The sequence below is a fragment of the Myodes glareolus genome, chromosome 4, assembly GCF_982192425.1.
Source record: "Myodes glareolus chromosome 4, mMyoGla1.1, whole genome shotgun sequence".
NCBI classification, from domain to species: domain Eukaryota; kingdom Metazoa; phylum Chordata; class Mammalia; order Rodentia; family Cricetidae; genus Myodes; species Myodes glareolus.
The window spans coordinates 88759172-88777423 of NC_142029.1; the positions used below are offsets into that span (position 1 = coordinate 88759172).

The 18252-nt window shown below is 46.0% G+C and overlaps 1 protein-coding gene across 3 annotated transcripts; it reads right to left on the reverse strand.

The window, feature by feature from the left end:
- Positions 1-1314: 1314 nt before the first annotated feature.
- On the reverse strand, positions 1315-17552 carry Tmem218 (transmembrane protein 218). 3 transcript variants are annotated; one of them, XM_048448822.2, is made up of 6 exons: positions 17411-17552; positions 10563-10669; positions 7829-7907; positions 6647-6757; positions 5744-5846; positions 1315-2837 (listed from the first exon to the last, which is right to left on the reverse strand). In XM_048448822.2, the coding sequence occupies exons 4-6, from the start codon at positions 6754-6756 to the stop codon at positions 2703-2705; spliced, it is 348 nt and encodes a 115-aa protein (XP_048304779.2). In that variant the 5' UTR covers position 6757; positions 7829-7907; positions 10563-10669; positions 17411-17552; the 3' UTR covers positions 1315-2702. The 3 variants fall into 3 exon arrangements, with proteins under 3 accessions (XP_048304779.2, XP_087761845.1, XP_048304785.2); XM_087905719.1 differs by having other exon boundaries at positions 10563-10672; positions 17411-17486; XM_048448828.3 differs by lacking the exon at positions 10563-10669 and having other exon boundaries at positions 17411-17540.
- Between the last annotated feature and the right edge of the window lie 700 nt (positions 17553-18252).

Genomic DNA, 18252 nt, shown 5'->3' on the forward strand with positions numbered 1-18252 from the left:
TATTTGGTTTTTCGAGACAGGGTTTCTCTGTGTTGCTTGGAGCCTCTGTCCTGGAACTCGGTCTGAAGACCAGGCTAGCCTCGAACTCACAGAGACCAGGTGGCCTGCCTCTGCCACCCGAGGGCTGGGATGAAAGACATGTGCCACCACCACCCCCCACCCCCAGCTGCAGCTATCTCTGTAGTATGGCTGAAGTGAACTTGTTGTCCTAGGGGTGATCCCTTGGCCAGGAGCTTGACCCAGCCCAGCTGGGATGTCAGGTCTCTACTCAGACCAGAGATTCCATTCTCTTAGACACAAGTTTACCCTCAAAGGGCCTTGATTGCTACTGTAACACTGCTCCCTTTGAAGCAGGGACCCTACATCATTTATGAACTAGATTGGGGATCAGAGCCCTCACACACTTCTGGGATCTTTGGGTCCAGCTGGACACCTTCGCAAAGGAATGAGAGATAGATCCATTTTCAGGAACATTTATAAGCCCTTCCTTCCAGAGTTGCCTTGGCAGCAAGCTTCTTGGGAGAAGGCACATGGCTCATAGCCGTCTGTGACTGTCAGGACTGGTGCTCTGCTTGGGCCGGCTAAGTCACCCTGGGAAGGCCACAGGCACCCAGAAGCATTTGAACTCTGTGAGAGAGACTGAGCTCCAGACTGCCCGCCTCCCCTCCCTCACGGTTTCCACATGGTCCCTTCTCTCCTCCGTTGCCAGAGCAATGTTTTCTATTTCTTCCCCATGGGCCCTAGGCCAGACTAAGAATTTCATTTGAAGGTTTCTGAATAAAACCTGATCGGGAAAGTTTCCCCAAAGTTAAAGATAATGGAGTCAGTGCAAGTGGAGGTGCTGGGGGTGTACCTGGTCCCCACCAGCCTTGACTCTCCGCAGTCTGGTCCCTGGTCATCCAAGGTTGAGCTCCGTGAGGTGGTAGGACTGGCTTTTCCTATACCCTGACAACAGTATCAAGGAGAGACAGGAGAAAGAAGCGACCCTACCCTCAAGTTCTCAACCACAGAGGGTCCTCTTCTGTGAGAGACTGGATTCTACCACACTTAGGTTTGCCAACTGGCTGCTGTGTGAATACTAAGTGAGTCCATCACCTTAAACCTCAGGATTTTTCTATTTAAAAATAAGAGCAATCGTAATAAATAGAGTGCTATAAAACTGAAGTCTCAAAGGAATCACTACAGCCCAGGCATCCAGCAGGCACTGACCTTTCCAGCTTGTTCTCCTGGCTCTCAGACTAGAAGGCTCCTCTTTACTCTGCTCGAGACAGGCAGGAAGACACTTCCAAAGCAGAACCAGACCAGACCCTCCAACCCATTTAGTGAAAAATTTTATTGATCTGGGAAATTAGACAAATGTAAAGTTATAATGCCGAGAATATACATTTCTTGCTAACTTTGGAGAAAGAATTCCCAAGATGAAAACAGAGAGGTAGGCATGTTGGGGCACACCTGTAATTCTAGTACCCAAGATGGCTTTCAAGCCAGCCCAGGATCCCTAGTGAGACCCTGCCTCAAAGAACCAACCAACTAACAAATTGATGAACAAGATAAAAAGAGCCAGGCCCGATGGTTCAGGCCTAAAACCCCAGCTACTTGGCAAACTAAGGCAGGACGGCAAGTTCAAAGCCTGTCTGGTGTACAGGGAAAGTTCAAGGCCAGCCTGGGTAAGCTAGTACAATTGTTCTTCAAGATAAAAAGTGAATTGAGGGGTAGGGTGGTAGAATACTTACCTATCATGTGTGAAACTCTAGGTTCAATTCCCAGTACTGCCAAAGGAAAAAGGCCAAAGCCCAAAGACGCCTCTCTTGTTTGTTTGTGTTTTTGTTTTTTGAGACAGGGTTTCTCTGTGTAGCTTTGGAGTCTGTCCTGTAGACCACGCTGACCTTGAACTCACAGAGATTCACCTGCTTCTGCCTGAGCCACCAGCACCCGGCTTGAGGACTCTTATATGATACTAAATACTTAAATTAGGCATTGAGAGGCCACCAAACCCTGGGAGAAGAAGACCCAAGATGCGCGGCAGGGAGACACCTAACATTCTCGTATCTATCTCTCTCCTAATCTCTAAGCAAACTCAAAATGTAAATATACAAAAGCTGTAGGCAGGGGTTTGAAGAGAAAGCCCTATGGTCATTGTTTATTGCTTTATTAGGACTCAGGCAAATGCCACTCACTGCTTTTATAGAGATCTGTGGAATTACATAAGGAGTGGTCAACAACCTCTGCCTGACACAACTTCCAAGCTATCGCGATAAAGCAGCCTTGTGTCTGACCGCCTTTCTCCTTCAAATGGCTCCAAATATTCAACTAAGAACTTATAACTTAGGCGTTATCAACAGGGACCAGGCTCTTCTGTTGGTCAACAGAGCCTCAACCTCCTTCTCCCCAGACCTACTGCTGAGGGCTTGACTGAATAGCTACCCTAAGCAGATCAGAGTTACAACTTTCCATAAAAACATACAGGCATCCTGTAGCATGGGTTCTGGACAGGCAGCCGTATCCGTCGTCAGATAGTGACAACCTCCACCCGCGGAGTCTGCTTTTCTGCCGAGTTTCTGAAAGTCGGGTCTCAGGAGGTTTGTCTTAGTGACAAGCAGACACTCCACTGGTCTGAAGACAGGAAGGCTGTAATCAGGGCTCCAGAGCGGGCCTCTCTGCTCATCCAGGATGTCAAAACGTCCATGTTTCCTTGACCGCACTCAGCAGGACCGCAGTGGTTTGGCATAGATTGGTTCCAGCACATGTTGAGTTAGAATCAAGAAGAGGCCTCCAAGAAAGACAGCGCTGAGGAAAGCCAGCAGTACATAGCGGCCAATGAAAAAGGCATCCACAATCTGGAGACAGAAGAAATCAAAACGGAATCACTGCCACTCCAGCATCCTGCCTGCGCTCCCCTGAGACCTGATGATTATGCCCACGATTTCTTGGTACCTTCTAGTAGCATCCTGTCCTGTTTCCCTCTGCATATGAGCACAAAAATGTTCAGCTCCTTGAGTAGAAGATACAAGGTTTTTAAAGAAGAAGTGGGGGGGAGGGGAGGAGCAGCAACAACTAATAATAATAAGGCACAGGAAACAAATGGCTTAATTTAGAAGAAAGGGTGGCTTTCAAAACGAGGTGACTGGAGCTTTCATCAGAAGAGTTCTGAACCCTAATTGCAAGGGAGCGAGGAAAGTGGCCACTTATCTAAGATATTAAAACACTAAAAGGATACATAATTTGTCCCATACATACAGTTGGTTGCTTGGTAACCAGTCATATGTGAAGTCCTAATTCTACTTGTCTGTTTCTGGTCGGTCCTGGCTCTACCCAGTTGTCTGCTGTCCTTTTCTAGAGAACAGAGCTCTATTCTTTACCCCAGAGCTAAGCAGTGATACTTAAATGGGTGGGGAAAGCAGGTATCATCATCCAAATGAGTGCCTAATTTCACAGAAGCCATGAGAACTCATTCCCAGGAGAGGTTCCCAAATACCTGACAGTAACTGTCACAGCCTAAAGAAAGGCCCGGAGCTCCTAACCCCTAGAAACACACTGATTGCTCGACAGTGGAGTTAAGGTTGTGACCTTAAAGTAGGGAGATAAGCTTGGATTAACCAATCCAGGCAGGCCCAATGTTAACAGAGTCCTTTAAAACACTTTGGAGATCTCCAAAGAGTTCCAGACCAGCCGAAGCTACATAGTCTTGTCTCAAGAAACAAAACAAAATGAAAGAAGGGGCAGAAAACAGGTTCGGGAAAAGAACTATGGGAGAGATGCAGTCGGAGAGGTGACACTGGCGGCTGCTGGCTCTGAAGATGACCACAGACGGAGGCCATGGGCCGGGCATTAGCAGCAGCTTCTACAGCTATAAGAGGTCAGGAAATGGGTATTCCTCCAGAAACACTGTGAAGACGCATGGCCCTGCCCACTCTTGACTTTAACTCAGGGAGACTACAACTGTAGATAATAAATTTATGCTGGGAACCATTCCATTGGCAGGCTCTTGTTACAGCAGCAACAGAAGGCTAATACAGTGTTGATGCACAAAGCTCCTAATCCAGAGACATCAAGAAGCACCCCAGCTGCTCCAGGGACCACCCCAACAGTCAACTTACAATCAAGGTCAGTTTGATAAAACAGCTTTAACATAACTTTGACCTTGGCTCTGGTACTGAACAAGTCTCTTGCGGGCTACATGTTTGCTCGCTCGACTGTTTCACTTTTTAATTAGCCAATTAGCAGGCCTTGGGTGCAGAAGGCCCAGGCCATGTATTATTGATACAGTATTGAGCCAGGCTGCTGCAGGGGCCAGCGCTCAGAACCTGAAAATGAGAACTCCGATTCTGCAGGCCATGCTGACAAACATATTTTGCTCAATCCCCGTTGTCTCCTGAGTCCAAAACTCCTATGACGGAATAGAGGGACTGATTTAGAAACAGCGCTCGCTCGTGCCTGTGCTAGCGGTCACATCTGCAGTGATTACAAACATGGCAGCACACATCACTCTTTCCCCTGAAAACAAAGACACCGGGGTGGGCCGGATGTAGAGAGAGCCCGACACCCAGGGGAACAGCTCCTGGAATCTGAGTGGTAAGCACAATTTTCCTTAGAGTTTCCAGAACTAATTTTTATCCTTTCACCATCATTAATTCTAGGGAGAACTGGAAGTATGTGTTCATTTTACGTCAAAAATTATGTAATTTTGTGGACTGTATCAAATCGACAACCTGTCAGATCTGGAGAATGCTCTGATACTCTGTTGAGTTCTAACAAGTTTGAAGATGTTGAGAACAGAGTTCAGCTTAAGTCCTTGCTCTGCTTCTTCCTGGACAGTGTCAACTCGGGCAGGTCACCTGTACCTCTTCCCCAGAAAGACAGCAGGACCTCCCTCATAACACTGGGAGTTGTGTGGTTTCAATGAGACAATGTAAACAAGGCATTTAGTTAGCACAGCTCTTGGCATATAGTAGTCCTTTAAGAAATGATGGCCATTATCATGATTTTCTCCTTTAAAATTAAAATAGCTACTGAGAGGCAACAGAATGCCACAGGAAGACGCAATGGGATAGAAAAGGCCAGAGCCCCTTAGCAAGAGCCTATGGGTTTGAGACCAGCCACACATGGCAGAACCGGAGCCCCAAATCAGAAACAAACTAGAAGAGGGGAGGTCTGGCAGAGACGGACAACAAGAGAGGTGACGCAGATCGGTTTACAGAGGGAGGAGCCAGCTGGTGTGGTCTACGGAATAAGGGTGGCAGAATCATTGATACAGAACCATCTGCAATGTCCCCTTCTGTTTCGTGTGGAAAGACTCCTCTGACCCGCTCTTCTTGATGGAAATGACTCTTGACATCACAAGTGGAAAAAGTCAGCCTCAGAGGATGGAAGATCATGTCACTCAGCACCCTGAGAACACTACTGCAATTCTGACCTACGATCTAAGACTCTGAACCAAGGAATAGGGACACCACACTTAAGGCCTACGCCAGTTCCTAGTTCCTAACTCTTTTCTCTTTCTGTCTCCACAGGGCGGAGTGGCTTTCCACACTGCCATTCAACTCCATGCAAGCAACAAACAACAGTACATTGGATAAATCATTGCCTGGTGGGGCTACAGGTGGGATTCCTAAGACCCTTTCCCAGGGTTAAGGGACAGGGACCTTGCAACGCCCTGGGAACCCCATCATTATCTGAACAGGTCTCAGGGCAGGGTGGGGAAAGCCGCGAATAGGGGAAAAAAAGTGAAACCCACTAGCCTTACCTTCATTTCCACCTCTGGGGCTGGGTATTCACTGGCTCGAGGGAAAAGCAAGAGAACTGTAGTAATGATCAGAGCACCCAGGAAGACAAAGACGATGGAGAACCTGGGAACAGAGACCTGAGCATCAAAACCACCGACAGTCAACTTTTTATCAGCTGGGCCTACGCTGGTTCCTCCCTGGGGTCAACATGTTTCAGTCCCTTAAGGTCCACAAAGTCCTCCACCCCAAAGCCATGCTTTTGAGACGGGTACCAACTGGAAACATCCCTGCTTGTTCCTGGTAATTCCAAATTCCTAACCATGGGAGTTCATAGTTTTCTGCACACAGTGTGTGTGTGCTCACGAGTGCGCGTGCTCACAAACACGCCCCTCCCCATCCCCACATACTTTTGTTCTTTTCAGACCAGAACCCTCAGTAAATAGTGCAGCTCTCCATTTATTGCTGGCACGACCCCCCAGAGAGAGCATCTCTAGTGTCTCCGAGGTTAGGTTATGGCCCGAACAGAGGGCCAGGCCAACTCTCTGTGACTTCCGTGTCTGTGGGCCCAGGCTGCAGCCTTAGAGACTGGACCAAGCATGTCTCATAAATCTAAACAATTAAACAAAACTTCCACCTACAACTCCCAAGGGCCTCAACAGCAGCCAAAGCAGATTTTCCTGTCACCTCTGGTCTCCCCTCTCCCCTCCACAATGAGAACTGAGATTCACTTCCGTTCTCCTCCCACCTCCGCCTGAGCATAAATAACGCAGTTAGCGCTTATGATAAGAGGTTAAAATGCAACTCATTCAAACTGCCAGTAATTACAAAAATGATCTTCTGAATTCTAAATGTTTAATGAGCGTCAGCGATTTTCGCCTCTAATTGCTTTTACCTAGGACTCCGGGCTGGAAAGAATGCCTTACCTAGCTATCCCAGAGGCTCTGGATAACAGCACACACAGCAGCAGCACCAACACCCAGATCAGAGCAAGGAGGAACACGCCAGCGCCCACTCCCAGCACCATGCCAGTCATCCTAGGGGACAGAGAGCAGCATTAGCCTCTGGCTGGACCATCCCCCGCCCCCCCCCCCCCCCCGCCTTGTGTGTGCCTAGCATTCAGATGACACAGAAAGCCTAACTCTATGAGGAATCCTGATGACCAGTATGTCTGGAGGCTCATTCATGATGGGTCTTTAATTTTCAGGAATGTCCAGGCCCAGAGTCCCTTAATGAAAACCGGGAATGTGGAGCCCAGAGTTTTCTTTGTGCAGGAATAGGGGTGGGGGACCTGGGGGCTGGGGTGAGGCTGCTGTCTGCTCTTGTGTTGTCATTTCAGATTTGGTCTCTTCTGCTCCACTTTGACTTCTACCGGAGCCCACATTAGAAATCTGAGCTCTCTCCATTCACAGATCCTAACCAAGGGCTCTCAGAAGGCTGCAGAGCCAAGGCAGAAGCTGAAACTTTGGCTAAATCTGAGGTATGAACTTAGACCCAGCAGACAATCACAAGGCAGAATTTTCCACTCTGTCGTCAAGTTCTTATTAGCAGAAGGAAGAAAACTCCCAGTCCCTGGAAGAAGATGTCACGCGCTGGGGCACTTATGATATGCTATGTGCTTTACTAGACCTGGCTGTTCAGTCATGGCAATCAGAAACGTACTATTACATGTGAGCCATACAAGAGGCAAGTTAGTCTTGGTTTCCTAGTTGAGGCTCACAACTAGAGGGCTTCGCTCTCAGTTCTTGAGACCACAGGGACAACAGAAGCGTCTGTAGGGTGACACCCCACTATAGGATCTAAAAAGCAAGATGCTTTCTTGTTTCTGGTAGCTCCAAGATTTCCCTGGCTCATGTCTCCTGTCTCCATATGACACTTCCCCTGTCTTCTTGTCTGCCCATTATCACCAGACAAAGTCCTTAATCACACGTGCAAAGATCCGTGTGCCAAATAAAATCACATTCACAGGCACTGGAAGTTAGGTGTGGACATCTTTTGGTGGGCGCTAATCACTCCACTAATGAGGGAACGCCATCTAGAGTTTCCTTCTCAGTATCAGAGACAATTCTTGAGAAAACAGTCTTCCTTAGCTTTCTGGGTTTTCTTACCTGGTGATTTAAACACAATGGAAATAGATTGGGGTGTTCTGTTGTAAGCTTACTGGGAACGAGGCTCTTTGAGCATGAACTGGAAAAAAGAAAAGAAAAGAAGTTTATTCAATCAACACTGTGCTGTGACCACTGTGGAAAACATTGTGCTCCTAGCTCGGATGACAAAGGTAAAAAAAGATACAATGCCTAGCAGAAGCTGATGTGTCTATTAGGGCACAACGTGATGCAAACAGCTATTCATGTTATATTCTTATTCGCAGCAGAAGCAAAGTGTATCACGAGCTGAGATAGTAAGAAGGTTAAGGGATAAGCCAGTGCTAGCACACTTGGGCAGGAATCAGTGGCAGGATGGTGGAGCAGAGGGAGCGCTCACTTGCCTCTGTCCTTCCTCAGTAGAGCCCTGTGAGTGCCATGTCAGTAACTGCAGCAGGGAAGTACTTCCCTGTCTCTGGGATTTGGTATTTGCTGTTTCCACAGGCAGGATTCAACCATCAGGCCCCAGCAAGGCACCTGCTATTTGATTACTTGTGTGACTAGGTAGGCCTCTCCTCATTGTTGATATTGTAGCTTCATCAGAAGAATGTCATCCTCAGAGAGCCTGTCCCTGACTTCTCATCTGCAGTAACTCTCAAAAGAATCAGTCAGTCTCTCTCTGTCTCTCTCTGTCTCTCTCTCTCTGTCTGTCTGTCTGTCTGTCTCTCTGTCTCTCTTTTAGAGCATTCTTCACCAAGTATAGGTAATAACGCAGGCTCTCGCCTGCCAGGCAAATACTCTACTGCTGAACTATCGCCTCAGCCTCCGCGGCTACCACTTCTATTAATTTGTTTACAAGTTCACTTTCTGTCTCTCTTATTAAGATAATAAACCCCTGAGGGCAGAAACTGTTTTCTCCCACCCTGCTATCCCCATTTTTCAGGATAAAGATTATGTGTAACAAATATTTGCTGAGGAATAAGTGAAGTCAGCTGGCCAGTCTGTAAAATTTATAAGGTCATAGCAAGGTGGAGAAAGATGATGGGAATGGCTGGTCAATGCACTGCACAGGGCTGATGAGGGAAGTGCCTCACACAACAGCGGAAGTGATTGGCGAACCTTAATATGTAAAATGGCACCATTCTAAAGTGCTCTGAATTTAACGTACATCCAAAGCCTGACAGGCAGGCAGGGGCTGAGCTCAAAGTCCACAGTGGCCCGAGTGGAGATGGAGGCCTAAGAGGGCTCCTCCAGTGAGACCTCAGTCCACGGTGCACGGAGCTAGAACCAAGGAGGACAATGTGTAACGATGAGTCCTCGAAGGGACAAGAAACGCTTGAATAGACTCTGAAAAATCTATTAAGAACTTAGTTGAAGCAAGCAGGTCAAGAGACTCAGGTGATGGCAAAACAAACAAAAACAAATAAACAAAAAACCCCACCTAGACAGAAATCTGCATCCTAACCCGGCATTACCTGCAAGCAGTGCCAGGTCCCACTATCACGCTGTATGGAATTCCTAATAGAGAGACTAACTACAATAAACTGCTATGGAACAATCTTTTTGTACACTGTGAAGCTGTGTCACTCTGACTGGTTTAATAAAAACCTGAATGGCCACTAGCTAGGCAGGATTTCCAGGCGATGAGGACGCTGAGAAGAAGGAGGAGACACCAGGAAACACAGAGCAGGCAGGATGGGTAGTATGGAGATGAGGTAAGAAAGCCACGAGACAGAAAGTAAATTAATAGAAATGGGTTCATTTAAGCTGTAAGAACTAGTTAGAAACAAGTCTAAGCCAAGGCTGACCTTTCAGAATTAAGTCTCCGTGTCATTTTTGTGTGAGCTGTCAACCCAAAGAAAGACCCATCTACAGTAAACTACAGAATAACTACAATAAATATAGCAACGAAATAAATAATGGTAATAAATAACTACGAAAAATAACTAACTACAATTAACTACAGAAACTACAATAAAAGTGAGAAACCTCCAGGATCCCCAATGGACTAAACTGAAGTCGCCAGTGAGGACACCCCTCAGCAGGCAGGCAAGGCTCCATGGAGAGTGAACGTGAGGGAGCTGGGGAGGTGGCCAAATTGGCAAGGTGCCTGCTCCACAGGCACGAGGCCCCAAGTCCCAATCTCCAGCACTCATGGAAAGGCAGTGGTGTTCATCTGTGACCCCAGCACTGGGGTGTGGGCACATGAGGGCCTTGGAGCTCACGGGCGAGCCAGTCTAGCCAGTTGGTAGACTCCAGGTTCAGTGAGAAACCCAGTCTGAAAAGTGAGGTGGAGAGGCAATCAAAGAAGACACCTGGCAATGGACTCTGGCTTCCACCGCACACTTGCACAGACACCTGCCCACATACATGCACACAGCCACACAAACAGACACTCAACCACAGACTTTTAAAGAAGAAATGAATATGACGTAGGTTGAGAGGCAGGTCAATGGGAGTGCATGTGCCTATCGCAAGTGAGGCCCTGGGTGCAGCCCTCTGTACCTCACAGATTATAAAATTTTTATTTCATATTTACTTTGAAGGAATAATCATGGACTCATCGTAAACGTAAGCACCCCAGACCTGACTGTTGGAAGATCTCATTCTGTATTTTAAAAATTAAAAGTAGCTCTTTACAAAAGTGACAGAAAATCCAATGAGAGGATGAAACCTGAATGTGAAAAAGACATACAAGGCAGATACTAGCAAAGCAAATTCAGGGAAAGGAGGAAAAGGGAGCAATGACAATACACACAGAGGTCTGGTCTTGCAGGAAGAGTTCTGGAGATCTGCTTCCCAGTAGAGAAAACACCAAGCTCTAGCGAACTGCACGCTTCACAGGCTTAGGATGGGAAACTTCATCTTCTGTGGTTTGCCACATGTGGGTAAAACAAAATAAAACGTAAGTTAGTGGAGCAATATTAGTAACAAGAAAATATATGAAAAGATATGAAAATATAAAAAAAACAGTTTTAGAAGGAATACTTTAGCCAAAAAAGATGTAACCTGAAGGAAATATGGACCTAACAAAAAAGACCCCAAGTGTACAGGCAAAACAGACAAAAGCACCACGACACTAACTAGAAAACTGAAATGAATGGATTTTACTATTATTTCAGAAATAGATCAGAAGAAAAAATCAGAATAAACTCCATACAGAGGATAGCTGAATAGCCAGTATATGTAAAGGTCCTTAGCCACCAGGGAAATGCAAATAGAACCAAACAAAGTATCTCCATGTATCTAGCAGGTAGCCAAAAAGTCACTGGCAGTCTAGAAAGATGTAGAGCATTATGGACACAATCAGTCATACAAATGACAGTACAGAGCAACACAAATGAGTAAATTACAATCACATCCAGCAACGTAGGTGAATTTCACAAGCACTATGTGAGGGACAGAAAGTTCCTAGTAGACTCCAATTATACGAAGTTCAAAAACAGGTCCAACTGCTCCAGCATATCTTGAATGACTGGATGGGGCACGGATGAAAAAACTGGCTTCTGACATGAGCACTGGTTACCTGACTTTGTAATTTCGGTAATCAGTATCTAAGACACAGATACCTGGGGCTGATGCCATTTTCTGTTGTCTTACACTTAGCTACAAAAACCTTTTGTGAAATGACTCAAGGGTCATTGGATAGTTATGGAATCAAGACTGTTATCTTTTTAATTTTTTAAGTGAAATATAGTATTTAAAAGATATAGATTCTTTTTAAAATTAAAGGAATGGTATAGATTCTTTATGACACATGAATCTACACAGGCACACACAACGCATTACAGACAGCAGAACATTATGCCCGGGCATTTCATGTTCTTTGGAGGGGGTCGTGGGGATGAGGGGCTGATGGGAAACAGACTGGTCCTGAGCTAGCTCTTTGAAGCTGGGTGATAGGTGAGTAGATGTTGGCTTCACTATTTTTCTAAACATTTGAATGGAGTTCAAACTTGCAGAATAAAAATACGTATGCATATGCATACATGTATAAGTATGATTTAATACAATGAATATTTGCAAAATTTTTCATAGCTAAAATGATGCAACTTCATGAAGAGGCCTTTTAAAAGTACCTGGACACTGGGATAAAGCAGGCCATGTAGAGAAGTAACTCATACTTTTAGATGAGTTGGCTTAATTAAAAAAAAAAATCTCAATTTTTCTTAACGTAAAAATTCAGTGCAATTCTAACCAAAATCCAAAAATACCTTTTTAAGGAACTGGAAAGGAGAGTAAAGAGCCGAGAATAGCCAACACCACTCTGAGAACCAGGAATGGCAACGTGCCTTTCTTGTCACCAACTGCCGCAGACACATTATGAAACAAGGTAATTAAAACAGTGGGACAAAGACACATGGACCACTAGCGCGAAACTGGAAGCCCAGACTCAGATCTGTGCACTCGTGAGAACTTCATACTCCCGAGGAAGAAGATGGCTCTGTGGCCCGGTGCGTGAAGGGTTTCACAGTGGTGGTAACGCAAACGATTACCTAACCAGAGGACAATCAAACGCGACCTCTACTCTGCAGCATGTACAGAAGTCGATTTTTAGTGGAAGTAATTCATAATGAAACAGCATATGCTTAAATATATGAATGTTCAGGCTGACTCCACGAGAATACATAATGAAGTACAGTAGCCAGATGCTTGCACCTAAACTTAGAATCACCACGAGTGCGAACGCGCCACAGGCAGACGATGCAGGTGTGTTGTGCTGGCAACTCAAATACCACGAGCTGTGCTGCCCTTCAGTTACACGAGCTTTCTAGACTGAGGAACAAGTCTTGTTAAAGTTCCAAACCACAGATCAGTATAATTTCCCCTTGATTTACATTCCTGGAAATTACACTTTATTAAACTGTGCCAAAAATTACATTATGTTAACACACACACACACACACACACACACACACACACACACACACAATGGAGTTAGGTTCTAGGCCCAGATAATTATGAAATGAGAACACTGAAAGGTTGCACAAGATGCTGGGCAATTCTTTGTCTGAGGACTGTTCCAACATCACACACTTAACATGCTCGGCTCTCTGGTGTATTCCAACCACAATAATAGCTAAATATGGCCTCACAAATCCTCGAATGTCCCCGAGGGACACATCTCTCCCTTGAAAAGTTCACACAAAATTCTAGAAACTCTCATATAAGCAGACACAAATGAGGACATTCACTGTAATTTCAATAGTAAAATGGGAGGGGAAAAGCTACACACCTGTCAGGTGGATTTACTATATTCTCACAATGAACACTTAAATGAACGGACTTGCTCTACATACACTGACACGAATCCATCTCTGACAAAAGCAAGAGGCAACCCAGGAACAGTGGCCTGTGTCTGTAACACCAGCACTTGGGGGAACTGAGGCAAGAGGAGCTCTAGTTCCAGGCCGGGGAGGCCTGTCTAAAACAAACACAGACACAAATGCACAGGTACAAATATATAAGTAAATAAATAACTGTTCTTTCTTTTTCCTCCCCCGACAACAGTGCTCAGAATGCTCCAGCAGCATCTGAAGTACTGTCGCAGGTCTTCCTACAAAACAGCCCTAACAAAACCAGGCTGTTTGGAGCCCCTGGCAACAGTTCACCTCTGCACCAAGAAGGCTGGGAAAGCACTACAACCGAATGTGGTCCGATTCAAGTTCATGCGAGATCGTGTAAAACAAAGAAGTGCGCCAGCAGGGCCTACCCTGGTTCGGCGTGTGCTAAGCGTGTCCGGGACACGATCAAGTGTGCTTCCTTACTGAGAAGCAGAAAAACGTGAAAATGTTGAATGCCTAGGCGCAGGGTCGGAAAGTGAAATAAATACGGAGCTTTTTTAAGTAATAAAAATCAAAGCTCTGGGGGAAAGTAAATAAATACACAGAAGCTGTAAACTGAAATCCAAAGCGTACGGTTTATATTCTAAATTTAAAAGAATAATCTCCAGCCAGGCGTGGTAGCACCCGCCTTAAATCCCAGCACTCGGGAGGCAGAGGCATACGTATTAAGAGTATAACAGTGTGGGTACCGGATAGGGGGGACGGTTCAATTAGCAAAGCGCTTGCCCTGGAAGCGGGAGGACTTGAGTAAGATCACGGAACCCACGTGAAAAATGCATCTAATTCCAGTGCAGGAAAGGCAGAGACGGGAGGCTCCCTGCAGCCTCCTGGCCAGCTAGTCTGGCCGAGTTAAACGCTCGGTCAATAAAAACATGGTCTCAAATGACAGAGCTCTTGAGGATAACTCCTGCTTTCACAGGCGCACACATGCAAGTGCACCAACCCGGAAGACACATTAAAACACAACAACAAAGAGACGTGAGCACAAACTATACACAACAACCCTGGTGTCTCTGGGAGGGAGGAGGGAAGCAGGATGGGATCAGCAAAGAACGGAAGGGATTTTTAACTATTTGTGATGCTTTGTTTCTTTAAGATAAAAACCATGAGCAGAATGCCAGAATGTTAATATTTACTGGTAGGCACAACATTTTTATTATATTACCCAAATCAGAGATTTCAACAGCCCCTAATTTTAAAACATTTGGGAGATCTTTTTTTAATTTTCGTGTTTTTTTTATTTAAATTTAATGTGCAGGGATGGAGAGATGGCTCAGTGGTTAAGAGCATTGCCTGCTCTTCCAAAGGTCCTGAGTTCAATTCCCAGCAACCACATGGTGGCTCACAACCATCTGTAATGGGGTCTGGTGCCCTCTTCTGGCCTTCAGGCATACATGCAGACAGAATTATGTATACATAATAAATAAATAAATATTTTTTAAAAATTTAATGTGCATTGATGTTTGGCCTGAATATATGTCTCTGTAAAGATTTAGATTCCCTGGAACTGGAGTTATAGACTCCAGTGAGCCGCCATGTGGGTGCTGGGAATAGAACCCAGGTCTTCTGGAAGATCAGTCAGTGCTTTTAACCATTAAGTTATCTCTCCAGTCCTAAGAAATTAAGCAAAGACTTCTTAATTTTTAAAAAGTAACTGATGGCTTGGTCTAGTGGCTTCAGGTCAATAATCCGTGTTATGTGGGTGGCTGAAGAATTAATTTCCAGCTCAAGGCCCACGTAGGTAACTTGGTAGGGCTGTTTGAAAATGAAGTTACCAAAAAAAGTGAAAAGGGGGGGCAGGGGAGGAAGAGTGACAGAGTGACAGAGCTCTTGCTTAGAACCAGCTCCCCATATCAGGGCGTGCATGATTTAGGAACAGAGACTGGCGATGAGCGATCAGTTCGGATACTACTGAAATCCTTCAGATAAAAAAACTTGTCTCGCTGGGTGGTGGTGGCTCACACCTTTAATCCTAGCATTCAGAAGAAGAGGCAGGCACATTTCTGTGAGTTTGAAGCCAGTCTGGTCTACAGAGTGAGTTCCAGGACAACTAGGGCTACACAGAGAAAGCCTGTCTTGAAAAGCCAAAACCCAAACCGAACACACAAAGAACACTTGTCTTAGCTGTGGAAATGGAAAGGGGCCAAAGGGTACATCAGAAGTGACCAGTGTAACTGGCTGGGCTGGCGGGACCGCCTTGGAGGAAATGTCTATTTAGGATTAGCTGCACTGCTCTGGACCCCATACAATAACCTGGAAGACGTGAGCAAACTTATCACCCAGAAGCTGGTAACACCAGAAACACTGATCTTCTATCCACACTGATCTGATGAGCGCGTGTGACATCGAGTTACACAGATGGTGTGGGGACAAACAGCTTCAGACCCTTCTAAAACGAAGGTCATTGTTTCATAACCAAATTATACCTTCTCTTGGGGGTTCTTTTAGAGTTTTTTTTTTTTTATCGATGTGGTGTGTGGGTGGGTGGATGTGATATTTGCGCAGGTGTGAACCCAAGGTCTCACACATGCTTTTGTGTGTGTGTGTGTGTGTGTGTGTGTGTGTGCGTGCGTGTGCGTGTGTGTGCGACGTCTGTGCAGGTGCCTATTGAGGCCGAAGAGGGCATGAAATTCCCTGAAACTGGAGTTACAGGAGGTTTTAAGCCTGGGAATTGGACTCACTCTCTGGAAGAGCGGCTGATCCTCTCTCAGCTCCAGTGTCCTTCTGATCCCCCTGCATCCATCTCCCCAGTGCTAAGATTAGAAGTGTATGACCCACTCCCTGTTCATGGGGTGCTGGGGACAGAACTCAGGGCCTCGTGCATGCTAGGTGAGGCTGTGCATTCTGAGCTACATCCCCAAGTCTTTTCGCTGTTGTTGTTAGTGAGATTTTATTAAAACAAAAGTGTTTATTTACTTAAGATTCAGAATATGATTCAAATATTCTTGGAGAGCTGATGGATTAGCTAACACCATTTTAATAGTAAATCCATTTAGTTAACACAATTTTAATAGTAAATCCATTTGAATCGGGTAGCCTAGAGTAGGGAAAGTAATCTATGTACATTTAAATGCCTTGCATAGCAGCTGGCAAGAACAAGTCAAGGCCAGGGATTCTGTTGTTTTCTCCCTGTGATGGAGGCCGTCAAGTTTCTCCAGATCCTGCCTATAATGTGTCCTGCATTCTTCCTTCATCCAAGGTTGGGTCTCCCTGCCCTTTCACCAGTTCTCAGGGAAAACTGAAAGCCCTGCATCCGGAGCTCGGAAGATGGAAACTACAGTGCTCCCCACCAGGCTGAGAATCTCAAGAAAGAAACCTAGGTCTGCCACAGGACAACTCCCTGTTCGTGGAAATTCCAAAGACGGAAGTGTGGCTTAAGGCTTCTAGTGGATGATAACCTTACCCCGTACCCCAATTTTGAGAACCAAGTCCTTGGAAAATAAAAAAAAAAAAAAAAAAAAAAAAAACACGTTACTGGACAGGATTGCCTTTCTGGAGAAATCCTTTGCGATTTTCCTTGGTTTTCTGTTTGTTTTGTTTTTATCGCTGTTGTTTTATGATAGGGTTTTCTTGTGTAACAGCCCTGGCAGTCCTGGAACTCAATTTGTAGACCTGACTGGCATCGAACTCACAGAGATCAGCCCGCTCCAGCCTTCCGAATGCTGAGACTGAAGCTGTGCGCCGCTACACCTTTTTAGTTTTCTTTATTGTTTATTCCAAACCTTCAAAAGAAGTTAGAATGGCCAGGTGTAGTGGCACACACCTCTCATCCTAGCATTCAAAAGGCTGGGGCAGGAGGAGCATAAGTTTGAGGCCAACCTGGGATGTACACCAAGATCCATCTCAAAAAAACAAAAACAAAAACAAAAACAAAAAAAAAAAAAAACGAAGGATTGAGCGTTGACACTTTTTCTACTTTAAAAACTTCAGCCTCGTTTGCGCTTTAAAACATTAGGCTAATGCCTCCATCTTTGTTGGTCAAGCCACACGCAAGTCTGGGGAAGACCAACTGCCAGGTCTCCTAAAGACCACCAAGATGACACCTGACCGTAGAGAGAGGGTGATCCACTGTCCCTAGGGCATCCTGCCCCTTTTCCTGGGCAGTCGGCTGGTCGCACTACACAGCAGCTCCCCGCAGCGCAGCTGGGAACCCTGGGATCCGAGCAGCAATCCCAGGCCTGCTGCCAGGGTGGCCTGCGGGGGTCCGCGTACCTCCCGCCCTCGCCTTCCCGGCCTCCGCGGTCCAGCATTTGGTCCTCACCAGGCCTTCAGGTTCCTTACGCGGGCTCACATCTCGCACTCCATTCGGCTCACCGGGGCTTTGGTCTACTTTGGACGAATCACAAGTAGGGTTTCATTTAGAAGATTTACGATAGACCAATCAAATTCGCTATTTCAGCACTTAGCTTCCTCCTCTTTAGCTTACGTTTGCGGTGGCTCCGGGCAACGCAAAGCGTGGTGGGTGGTGAACACGTCGGTCTCCTTTACGCCCTCCGATTGGACTGTCATGCTCTGTCCTCAGTTTCGATTGGATAGCAATGTTTGTCAATCACGTTTCCTTAACCACTAAAGCCTCGGACAACAACCGAAGGACCATTTTAGCTTCTCGCTGTTCTTGTTTAAATTGTCCGGCCCCGCGGTGGAGGAGCCGTGTCAATGCTCCTGGGGGTGCGGAGAGCTGTTCCGCTGTCTAGACACCAACTACTGTCCCTCCATCTGTTGAAAAGCCGATACCCAATCTGTGGGAGAGGCCCAGGATTGCGAAATTCTGCCCCTCAGGGTCCCTAACATCTCTTCTGAATTGAGTCCAGATCACTAGCTGAAATAACATCACGTTCTGTATCATTACCCGGCCTTATTTTTTTGGGGGGGGGGGGGCGGGGGAAGCGTTGTTCTTTCCTTAGCTTTTGTCACGAACCCAACTAAGGATCAGTGACAAGAGACAGACCGGGGAAGAGGTCCGAGGTCAAATAAACCCTCTTCATTATTGCCACGCCATCCAGGCGGCTGGTCCACACTTAGAGAGGAGTGTCTTCCGTAACTGCTACCCAGAATTTGTCAAGATTTTGTACCCAGGCTATAGGGTACAAAAGATCAGGTCAG

What these genes read in the sequence shown, in the direction of transcription:
- Tmem218 (XM_048448822.2), bottom strand. Translation starts at nt 6,756, where the DNA reads ATGACTGGCATGGTGCTGGGAGTGGGCGCTGGCGTGTTCCTCCTTGCT. An exon ending in AGAGCCTCTGGGATAGCTAG is followed by an intron (nt 5,847 to 6,646) that starts GTAAGGCATTCT and finishes CTCTGTTCCCAG; the next exon opens with GTTCTCCATCGTCTTTGTCT. An exon ending in CCCCAGAGGTGGAAATGAAG is followed by an intron (nt 2,838 to 5,743) that starts GTAAGGCTAGTG and finishes TTCTGTCTCCAG; the next exon opens with ATTGTGGATGCCTTTTTCAT.